Source organism: Convolutriloba macropyga, chromosome 9, assembly GCF_964194025.1.
Source record: "Convolutriloba macropyga chromosome 9, txConMacr16.3, whole genome shotgun sequence".
NCBI classification, from domain to species: Eukaryota; Metazoa; Xenacoelomorpha; order Acoela; family Convolutidae; genus Convolutriloba; species Convolutriloba macropyga.
Genome location: NC_134476.1, coordinates 55,591,736 through 55,604,270, shown reverse-complemented (window position 1 = coordinate 55,604,270; position 12,535 = coordinate 55,591,736). Strand labels below are relative to the sequence as shown.

The 12,535-nt window shown below is 35.5% G+C and overlaps 1 protein-coding gene across 1 annotated transcript in view; it reads left to right on the top strand.

Moving 5' to 3' along the window:
- LOC142345480 (uncharacterized) overlaps positions 1-12,535 on the top strand; it is a 56,005-nt gene that overhangs the window by 28,670 nt on the left and 14,800 nt on the right. The window contains exons 5-7 of the mRNA XM_075397544.1: positions 7,597-7,809; positions 8,455-8,603; positions 12,258-12,361. Of these exons, the coding sequence (XP_075253659.1) occupies positions 7,597-7,809; positions 8,455-8,603; positions 12,258-12,361 (466 nt within the window). The remainder of the gene's footprint in view (positions 1-7,596; positions 7,810-8,454; positions 8,604-12,257; positions 12,362-12,535) is intronic.

The following is a 12,535-nucleotide window of genomic DNA, read 5'->3' as shown; positions in this document are numbered from 1 at the left end:
AACAAACAACAACAACAGCAACAAACATTATTTACATCAAAAAATTTTTTTCCCTCTTAAAAACTAAATTTAATAACAAAGTCAACATACCGTCAGATAAACCTAAAACTAAACAAAAATAACTAATAAATCACCAGAAACCATATGCGACCAGTCCATAAAAAGGTTTGGTAACAATTATACAAAAAAGAACAAAAACATTAAAGTGAAAAATATAACTTATTTTTTTGAAACAGTTAACTTCAAAGTAATAAATACCATTAGGAATCAATTAACATTACCACAAATTTACAATTACCACTGTTTCTAGAGAAGGGCATTAGGACCTGTCCTTCTTCATTTTTTAAAGCGGCTAAAATGAACAACAAAAAAAAAACAAACAAAATTTCAATTGAAACTTGCCAGAAAACGCTGCCAAAACCCTCGAGCCATATTTTGTCCCTCAAAATATATTCGATTGCGCCTTCATCAAACAGCTATAAAGTAGTACGTGTCCATTCATTAGTAAGACTAGGTAACAAGTAGACAAAAAAGCGAAGTGCTAAAGTATGAAATAATTTCAATTTTTTTTTCGAAGAAAAATTACATTCAATGTCATAAAAGGCATTAATTACAAACAGAACTATTTGAATAGGGTCGTTTATTCAAAAAAAGGAAGCCCTCGAGACCTGCAGTTACCCAGAATATTTCTCGCATCTACAAAAAGAACGTCAAATAAGACAAAAAATCAAACTAATTTACATTTTTGTGAAAAACCGGTGTCGAAGCCACTAAGGTCATAACAAATTCATTAAAAAAAAAGATTTTGGGACACCAATCCCTTTTATTCCCTTGACACCCATAATGTCATATTTGACCTGTAATGAAATAACGAGATTAGCTAACAAAAAGAAACATAAAAAGAACAAAATTGCGAAGTTAAGAAGTTTTTTTTTTTAATTTTGGAAAACGATTGTTTTCAAAGTCATGAAAGCCATCAGCTATTTACTAATATCAGAATATCGGTTCTTCTATTCTTCCACGAAAAGCCAATGAAAGTAATCACTATGCAGGAAATTTCATACGACCGAAACGACAAAGTATAAATGACAGTTAAAAACAAAATTAAAAAATTCAATTGATTTCTTCAAGAAAGAGGCGTCGAGGCCGTTAAAACGATTATGTATATCATTCAGGATTTCAATATGTTCAATTGTGCTTTTTTTTTAACGCTAATAATGTGACAAGAGAACTGTCAATAATGTGATAATGTGACAAAATTCGGAAACGTGAAAAACTGGCAAATATCGAAACAAACAAAAATCTGAAATCTTGTAGTATCAAAGCCAGAAAACAATAACTTCAGGCTTAAAACTGCAACCGAGAAGAAAAGTTAAATCAGTAGAAAGAAGAAGCATTCTTTTTTTGCAGACACTAAGCTGGAAGTTGAACAAATTAAGAAAAAAATAGAGGAAAACTTAATTAAGCCATTATTTATTGAAAAGTCAATTATTTTTAAAAGAAACTAAATTATAAACTTTCAAGTTAAAATTTAAATGGATTAGCTTGGAGCTTTTTAGTAAGCAAACTGGTTGGACCTATCACTCCTGAGCATTGATTCGATATGTTCTGTTTTTTATTTTTAAAGAAAGGGTCCTTTTTTTTAAAAAAAAAAGACCGACTGATTACAACCCGATTTCTTTGGGTGGTAGCAGTCCAAGAATGGCCCAAAACAAGCCCTGCTATTGCTTATTGTCCGTTAGGAACATTTGATTTTCGAATGTTGCAGATATAGATAATTTGTTAGTTGAAAACTCAAAATAAGTTCTGCATTTTTGATAATCAACGAGTAAAGTTAGCAAAAAAAGGCAAAGTTTTAACTACAGAGCACTCTCAGCGTACTCTGAAGTAGAAATAGCCCCCCTCTGAGTCTACAAAGATTGTATGAGTGTTGTTTGGAGGTGTACTGTCGGCAAACTTAATCAAAACGGACTAAAGTAGCTTATTTCGTGCTGTTTTTGTTGAAAAAGGCTAAATTTTGAAATATTTATCCACATTTTTTGACCAAAAAAATTAAATCAAAACAATGAACAATGCTTGTTCGTCTTCAAAAATAAAATCAACGACACTATTCTTAAAAATTATAACAAATTTTAGCAAAATTGACGAAAATTTAGGCAAAAATTCCGGAAAATGTGAATAAAAACAACGGGAATTCACTCTACTTCTCTGAAGTTCTCAGAAGAAATTCAAAATAAGAAAAGCCGAGAAGATTTTTTATATTTAAAAATAAAATCAACAACAAGTTTTTAAAAAATGTTGACAAATTTTAGCAAAATTGGCGAAATTTTGGTCAAAAATTAGCGAAAATTCCGTAAAATGTGAATAAAAATCAACGGAATTCACACTATTTTCACAAAACTTTAAACCTCGATAACTCCCTGTAGAAAACGAAAATTAAAAAAATCTTTTTAATTCCATATTCTACGCTGGACGAGCTTTCTAATGATACCACTCTCAACTCTCTACGATGAATGTATCGATCGGCGAAAATTCACTGAACAAAAAAAAAAAAAACCCATTTGAGTATATAGTTCCTCCCCCCTCAAGAGGGTCGGAACAAAAAGTTACTATGTCCGTCATAAATGTGTAAGGACGTCCTTCACGTCCTTTTCATGAACCTCTGTTCGTATTAATTTCTTGCTGTCTCAGAATTAATCATTACTCTCATAATTTTCACATGGATCATTGACGCCAAAGGGTTAAAAGTGATTACATTAATAATTTGTTTTGACAATTTACTCGTAGTTTTGATTTAATTTCCTTTCCTGTGAGCTCAATTTAAACATCCTAAGACGTACCCGGGTTGAATTTTTCCGCCCAAAATGATGTAAGAGTGGGGCTGCAATGGGAGGATTTTTTAGGAAAATGCAGCTCAAAACTCTTACGTCTTTTTGGGCTGCATTGGGCTTCCAAGGGGGGTAAAATGGTGTAAGAGTGAGGGGGTAAAAGACAAATTAATCCCCCACTCTTACATCTTTTTTGGTCTGCCAAGGGGGGTAAAACGATGTAAGAGTTCGGGGGTAATTTGTCTTTTACCACCTCACTCTTACACCATTTTACCCCCCCCCCGGCAGACCAAAAAATCTGTAAGAGTGGGGGGTTAATTTTTCTTTTTACCCCCCCACTCTTAAACCATTTTACCTCCCTTGGAAGCCCAATGCAGCCCAAAAAGATGTAAGAGTTTTTAGCTGCATTTTCCTAAAAAAAACCTCCCATTGCAGCCCCACTCTTACATCATTTTACCCCCTCAATCTTACATTGTTTTGGCCCCTATACGTGAAGACTGCCAGTCTTGAACCCACAACCTCTGTACCCTCAGCTGCGTCGTCTTATCCTCCAGACCATCAAAGCTTGTCCAACTCTTGACGGTCTATATATATATATATATATATATATATATATATATATATATATATATATATATGAATTACATTTGTTAGAATTGTCCCATCTCAACAAATTACCCCCTCACTCTTACATCGTTTTACCCCCTCAGAACAAATTACCCCTTCTATCTTACACAATATAACCCCCCTTGGCACCCCAACTCTTACATCATTTTACCCCTCTGAACAAATTACCCCCTCACTCTTACACCATTTTACCCCTTTTGGCATACCAACTCTTACATCATTTTACCCCCTCTGGAAAAACTACCCCCTCACTCTTACACCATTTTACCCCCTTGGCAGCGCGACTCTTACATGGCAATTTCAGTCAGGGGGTAATTCCTGAAAAGTCCTCCCATTGAAGCTCATTGCAGCCCACTCTTACATGGCAATTTAAGTCAGGGGGGTAATTCCTGAAATGTCCTCCCATTGCAGCCCATTGCAGCCCACCCTTACATAGCAATTTCAGTCAGGGGGCTAATTTCTGAAAAGTCCTCCCATTGCAGCCCACTCTTACATGGCAATTTCAGTCAGGGGGGGGGGGTAATTCCTGAAAATTCCTCCCATTGCAGCCCACTCTTACATGGCAATTTCAGTCAGGGGGGGGGTTATTCCTCAAAAATCTTTTCAATGCAGACCAACTCTTACATCATTTTACCCCCTTTGAACAAATTACCCCCACACACTTACACCATTTTACCCCTATTGGCTTAACAACTCTTACATCATTTTACCCCCTCTGGACAAATTACCCCCTCACTCTTACACCATTTTACCCCCCTTGGCAGCGCGACTCTTACATGGCAATATCAGTCAGGGGGTAATTCCTGAAAAGTCCTCCCATTGCAGCCCACTGCAGCCCACTCTTACATGGCAATTTCAGTCAGGGGGAAAATTCCTGAAAACTCCTTCCATTGCAGCCCATTGCAGCCCACTCTTACATGGCAATTTCAGTCAGGGGGTAATTCCTGAAAAGTCCTCCCATTGAAGCGCATTGCAGCCCACTCTTACATGGCAATTAATTTTAAGTCAGGGGGGGGGGTAATTCCTGAAAAGACCTCCCATTGCAGCGCATTGCAGCCCACTCATACATGGCAATTTCGGTCAGGGGGGTAATTTCTGAAAAGTGCTCCCATTGCAGCCCATTGCAGCCCACTCTTACATGGCAATTTCAGTCAGGGGGGTTAATTCCTGAAAATTCCTCCCATTGCAGCCCATTGCAGCCCACTCTTACATGGCAATTTCAGTCAGGGGGGGGGGTTAATTCCTCAAAAATCCTCCCATTGCAGACCAAGTCTTACATCATCTTACCCCCTTTGAACAAATCACCCCCACACTCCTACACCATTTTACCCCTCTTGGCATACCAACTCTTACATCAATTTACCCCCATAGACAAATTACCCCTCACTCTTACATCAAAATGGGAGGATTTTAGGGAGGACATTCGACCTGGGTAATTAAAAAAAAATTTGATGACACGTATTTAGCCGATCTGTGCTCGATCAATTGGTTTTTGAATTCAATCCAACTAGTGTTGCTGACACTTCATTAATTTAGATGGATCACATTTTACAATAAAAATTTCCCAATTCACAAAGAAGATTTTACTGAAAAAAAAGATTATCCACCTTGATATTAAAGTTTCGTGTGCGCAGGTTTTTGATAAACAAAGGCTCAGAGTTTTTGGGTTTTGGGCTTTTGCAGGCAGATTGAAAACCGTTTTTAACCAAGTAAAAAAATTATATCTCAAAAAAACGAGAGAGTAGCAAACCGATATTTTACAGTAAAATTTAGAGATTTACAGGAAAGATACGATTAACAGATCAAGATGGTGAATTGATTTTTGGGAAGAAAAAGGACACCAAAACAAGCTATATATATATATATAAATATATATATATATATATATATATATATGATATATATATATATATATATATATATATATATATATATATATATATATATATATATATATATTTATATATATATATATATATATATATATATATATATATATATGTATATCGTCAGTGCAAAAAGGTCATTATGCAAAACTAGTCTTACAACAAACATTTATAGTCGGGTCACAAGTGTTACCCAATGTGCTTTGCTTCTGATAAAATCGTAAAAATCGGTCGCAAGGAATAACATATATTGAATGCGTTTGGACTTTTTTAACAATTATTTCCCACCTCCGGTGCTATCATAATCGTTCAATGCATGCTGGGAAGATTTTACATCAAACAATATAACCTCAAAACTAACTATCTGGAATAATCAGTTCTAACCAAGCATTGATTCGCAGCACCAATTCTTGAAAACATATTTATATGAAATAGGTGACGCGAATTAATTTGCTCATATCTGATTATACTGGCATGCTATTCTTTCTAAATTTTCCGTCTAAATTTAAGACTACAGTTCGAACCGATATTCAACCTCCGTCAAATTTGATCTAATTGCGTAGAGTCTGCTTCCATCAAAGCTGAACTGAATGTTTCTACCTTTGACGCGGGTAAAGATCCCGTGGAGAAATCAGCTGCCATTTTGTAAGAAGAAACGCAGTGAAAGGAAATATTCCATCTTCCTTCTTGCCCCGAATGTAATCCCGACGTGCTCGCTCCTCTTGTTATTTGACTGGATTCTGGCAAGGTCTGATAAAACTGTGGTTGTCTTTCCAATTGCCATTGGATGTTTTTATATAACAAAATCCCGTAAGAGCTATTTTTTTCAAAAAGCAGTGCTTCTTGAACTGCTGCTGCCGTGGCCCGGTAGTCTGCTTCGGATGAAGAAAGAGCAACGGTGACCTGCTTTTTGACAAACCAGCTGAGTTCTATGCATCGTACATTTGAACTTGAGGTAGTAGCCCGTTGTTAGCTTACTGTCGTTCTCATCTTCAGACCGGTCTGCATCTCTTTCTAGCGCTGAATCATAAAAAGCGTCTTTTGACTAAATGAGTTTTAAAGATTATGAGCCTTAAAGATATCGTGCAAGTCATTTTTCGCATAACCAGTGCTGATTTGCAGCTACATTTGGGCGTCTGGACAGAGTTTGGACCGTGAACATTTTGTCTGGCCTCCTCTGATTAGCCAAATAAATAAATGATTCAACAAATCTTCTGTATATCTTTTGATCCATTTATTCGTCTCCGTTCTGTGCTGTCTGAAGTTTCAAGTTTCAGCTAGAATCATTGAGGGTTTGTATTTATTCGTTTGCAACCGCCCAAGCTTTGTGTCTGTGTAGCGTTCCTGGTCGACTGTCGTTTTGCCCTCTTCTCGTCTGACTCTGTGGCCCAGAAACACTTTTATTTTCCTCTGGCTTCCCTGAGGAATGTTGCCTCAAGTGCCTGCGGGAATTTGTTTCTACTTCAGATAAAATTTTGGTCTATATCTATAGGCTATTTCCGGGTATAAAACTTTTTTCTAAAGTCAAATTAGTTTTATGACATTTGAACATGGCAAAAATGAGGACTAATTAAAAACTCTAACTAATTGATCGCTGAAATTTATTCACTTATTTTTTCTTTGGTGCAAATTACCCGTTTTTGGTTTTTTAACTGCTCATTGAAAAACTTCCAAAGTCTGTTTTCAGTAAAAAATACGTAGGTAAAAATTTTTTGAATGAGCCTTTCAATTTTTGCGTACGCAAAAATTAACCAGACTTTCACCAAAAAATTTTTTAATTGTATTAATTTTGAAATTAAACTTCATGTGTATTAAACAATGTGTATGAATTGAGTAATAATAGACAAGCCATTTGTCCGTTACAATGTCCATTTATTTGTTCACTTTGAAACAATTTTTGAGACACATATCCGTTAAATATAGCTGAGCTTGCTAATTCTTTTTATAGTTGTGATTTTTATAAATTTAGAAAATTTAGTGATTGCTAAATCCATGCCTAACACTCCTCTATCATGGGCCAAGGTTTTGGAAAAGTTTTTAGTTTTTTCGAAAATAATTCCAGGTCTGAGCTCAGAATTTGGTTTAAAAAAGTTAAACAAGAGCATTTTTTTTCTATTTCTTTCAAAATTGTTTGTATTATATAAGTATATTCTTCCTTTTGTTGATAGCATATGTCTCCATATATTGGAGACTAAGAACGAGATGTAGGATTGGGATTCTAGTATATACAAAGCAAAAATGCGTTGTTGTTGAAGGTGAGCGTGAGTTTGGGACTTTGTGTTATGAGATCTTCCAGTGTCTGGAGGACCAGGTGCAGGATCAGTGCCAGATACTGACGACAGCAGAGCCAGAGGAGATCAGTGAGGAGCAGCTGGCACAGGCATGTGACGATGTGAACACTGTGATGCAGAGTCAGCCTGGACTGGCCAACCAGGACAATGAGCCACTCAAACTCATCATCATGAAAGGTACACCAGAGAGGTGGAGTGAATGGCAGCAGTTATACTTTATATATGACATATTTGAAATATCCTGCAATAAATAACCCAAACAACTAACGTTTCTTGAGACTTTTCTCTATTCATTTTCCCTAACAACATACTGAAGGTTTCCTGCGTTGTCAACCAAACATACCGACCATTTCTCACTTATGAAACCAAAAACAGCAAACGTTTTTTACGTCTATTAACCAAACATATCGAATCTTGCTAAACTGAACATACCGAATCTTTCTCACGTTCCACACCAAACATACCGATAATTTCTTACGTTTGAAACCGAACATACCAAACAAAGCGAACATACCGACCATTTATTACGTACAAAACCAAACATACCGAACATTTCTTGCGACGTTTTTGTTCAGTCTTCTCAACTAAGGACTGGAATTCTCTCATTTTGCAAGAGTTTATTGCAAGTTATTCAAAGTAAAAAGGCACGAGTGGTTGAGCATGCAGCGCTCTACCGTAACTCACTGTGAAAATGTTCATGAGTGGTCTTCATGTCTTAAATGTTTGACGATGTTCATTTATTCAGTTCAATATTTAGCGGCAGATTGTACCAATGGTTAGTGGCAGCATGTAAATATCGCTGTTTGTTCTTACTTGCTGCAGGTCCCTCCGAGTATCAACAGAGAGACTTCCTGTATGCCTCCTTGCGCCCAGCAAGCACAGAGACAGGAGTGTGGGCTACATTGCACCACAACTATGATCAGCTCATTCATAAGTTCAACTCAATGGACAAGTTCTCATTCCTAGGATATGTAAGCATCACTCACATAAATCACAATAATGCTGTCATAAAACTATCTTAAAGCACTATACTACTCCTTCTTATACAATGAATTGTGTACAAGGGTAAACGAAACACCTCCAAGCGAGCACCAAACTAGGAAACAAAGGATAAGCAGACCGGTTTAAAGCTTTTACAAACAAAAAAACTAGAATTGCTATAAACCAGAACATCAGTTTAAACCTGGTCACAACAATGTGATATTTCAACTTTTCTTTGGAAAATCAGCTATACTGTCACTTGGAATCTATCATTTAACTAGTTACAGAAGTGAAGTGCACAAATTAAGCTTGGTAGAAACTCTTATAAGTCTGATTCCACGCTCTTGAAAGCTGAATAAATGAAACCTGTATGTGTGTCGCAGAATCCTGCGGAGAATAAAATTAGTTTGTCTGAGCTTTGTTGTGGTTACCAATACTGGTTTCCGTTTTCTAAATAAAAAGTAGAAAAAGAGGAAAACGGAAACTCTCTGTAGAACACAACACCAGAGAGAACAACTGAAGTTAAATTATCTTCGAACACACAAGGAAAATTAAACTCCCATATTCAGTCTGCTTGATAACCACTTAGTCTCCGAAAAAAATTTTGTGTTATTGCACTCGAACGAATTTTAAGGCAGTTTTTGTAGTCGTATGTGTTTGTGGGCATCATTTGTGAGCAAAATTTTTATCTGGTTTCTATCGAATGCAGTATGTAGAAATGATGGTATGTGTGTGTGTTTTTCTTTTCCGACTAAAAAAGTTCTTCGACGTCTTTATTATAGAATGCTCTTTCGATCGCTCGAATGATTTGACTTTTTGTAATAAGAATTGGGTGAACTGGTGCCATTACGTGGCCAAAGTTCGAAGTGGAAAATTGCAATAAGTTTTGCGTTTTTATTGGAAATAAGATATTACTTGTGACCAAAATCAAAGACCTATTTGTTCTTATGAACAGTGCTATGTGTAATTGCAAGGCTGATAATCATCTTCCTTATCCACAATTAATATCGAAAAGGACAATTCTGATAACAATTTCCAGAAACGTTTTCTTTCATTTTGGTAGTTATTTACTAGAAAAGGAGTAATTTTAAGCAAATTTGAACTAAATTAGCCCAGTGTCACTCGTTTTCTCGCATACCTACAAATGGTCTTGAAACATGCTGTCATAAAACTATCTTAAAGCACTATACTACTCATTCTTATACAATGAATTGTGTACAAGGGTAAACAAAACACCTCCAAGCGAGCACCAAACTAGGAAACAAAGGATAAGCAGACCGGTTTAAAGCTTTTACAAACAAAAAAACTAGAATTGCTATAAACCAGAACATCAGTTTAAACCTGGTAACAACAATGTGATATTTCAACTTTTCTTTGGAAAATCAGCTCTACTGTCACTTGGAATCTATCGTTTAACTAGTTACAGAAGTGAAGTGCACAAATTAAGATTGGTAGAAACTCTTATAAGTCTGATTCCATGCTCTTGAAAGCTGAATAAATGAAACCTGTATGTGTGTCGCAGAATCCTGCGGAGAATAAAATTAGTTTGTCTGAGCTCTGTTGTGGTTACCAATACTGGTTTCCGTTTTCTAAATAAAAAGTAGAAAAAGAGGAAAACGGAAACTCTCTGTAGAACACAACACCAGAGAGAACAACTGAAGTTAAATTATCTTCGAACACACAAGGAAAATTAAACTCACATATTCAGTCTGCTTGATAACCACTTAGTCTCCGAAAAAAATTTTGTGTTATTGCACTCGAACGAATTTTAAGGCAGTTTTTGTAGTCGTATGTGTTTGTGGGCATCTTTTGTGAGCAAAATTTTTATCTGGTTTCTTTCGAATGCAGTATGGAGAAATGATGGTATGTGTGTGTGTTTTTCTTTTCCGACGAAAAAAGTTCTTCGACGTCTTTATTATAGAATGCTCTTTCGATCGCTCGAATGATTTGACTTTTTGTAATAAGAATTGGGTGAACTGGTGCCATTACGTGGCCAAAGTTCGAAGTGGAAAATTGCAATAAATTTTGCGTTTTTTTTGGAAATAAGATATTACTTGTGACCAAAATCAAAGACCTATTTGTTCTTATGAACAGTGCTATGGGTAATTGCAAGGCTGATAATCATCTTCCTTATCCACAATTAATATCGAAAAGGACAATTCTGATAATATTTTCCAAAAACGTTTTCTTTCATTTTGGTAGTTATTTACTAGAAAAGGAGTAATTTTAAGCAAATTTGAACTAAATTAGCCCAGTGTCACTCGTTTTCTCGCATACCTACAATTGGTCTTGAAACATTGGTCGTGGAAAAAGCTTGACAAAATCGAGTATGTAAACTCAATTTTTCAGAGATTGGTCACGTACGGAAAACTCCCAATACATTAACCAGCTGTGTAAAATTTTTACAATCTTCTAATATCATATCTGTAAGGCTCGCCGAAGCTGTAAGGAATGTTGCAAAGTGTATATTTGTTTTTTTTTGGATTTGGACACCTCCTCCTACTTTTCCACCTCTCTCTCTCTCTCTCTCTCTCTCTCTCTCTCTCTCTCTTCACAATTGAAACAAACAAATGAAACACCCCGTCAGTAGGCGGTTACAATTTTATTATTTTGTTGTCTCAAAAGGAGTGAACAAAATACCTTAAACTGAGATGCGAAGAAAAAACTCCAGGTCTCAATAAATTAGAAATTAGTTCTTGGAATCGCTCCTCAATTCGAGCTCAGCCTCGGATGCAAGAACGCTTGGTTATAAACTCTAATTGACCTAGGCATCCCACTTTTTTTACAATTACTTTATTTCTGTCAACATATCATTTTTTAATTAAATTCATCGAAGACACCAAGACGAGTGGAACAACTGATGGCAAATATCGAAAGACAATGATCTACTGTGTTTAATTTAGATGTACATATGAGTATGGTGCTCATTAGTAGTTCTAATCTGTTAACGGAGTTGAATTATTAATAGCATAAAATAATTATTGGCCATTTCTGCTATATTAACAATAATATACAAAAATGATATATGTCTGTATAGTAATGAATATTTGAACGAAAAAAGAAATTTGAAAATACTTTTACAATTTTTTCTATTATTGTATTTCTATGCTGGCCAATGTTTTCTCTCAATCCCAATTTTGCGATCGATTAGTTGTTTATTTGTTATAGAATCATTGACAGATATAAATACTCAAATAGCTATTTTACATGCCTGTTTTAGATTTTTTTCAATAAGTTTCCAAAGACAGATTGATTAGAACTTCATAGTAGAATTCCATTACGTATAAAATCTGGAAAAATGCCGACAGTTGTATCGGGAGAATACAGAGGATACAGTCCGCCATATTTCCGTCCTCGGATTAACATTGATCCAGATTGAAAGTTAAGTATGTTTAACTTGATCTTGCCTTCATTGTTTCAAAAAAAGTATTTGCCTCCAACATTCCCAAGTTTTATGATCAAGTTTCACGTTGGGTTGAACATACAGCTTATTAAGGATAAATTTTGTTTGGATTTTTCCCCAAGGACTCCAGAAAATTTTGCATAACTTGGAGGTATTTATCAATTCGGTCGATTCACATCAGCCAGTTTACCATGTAAAATAAAGGTTTGAACGTTAATAAGTGGGTTCTTCTTTTTTATAGATAGTGGGTGAGTTTCGGTGGGCTTTTCTGGCGCGTGAGTTCCGCTCCTTCAACTTCATGACAAAGACAGAGTACAAGATAGACGGGACCCCTGATGACATTAGGCAAGAAATCCATACAGATAAAGATATCCACATAACATATAATAAAGAGAGACATTTTATAGACCAGTGATTCATATGTATTTTAGCACTTCATATATATATATATATATATATATATATATACATATACATATACATATATATATATATATATATATATATATATATATATGT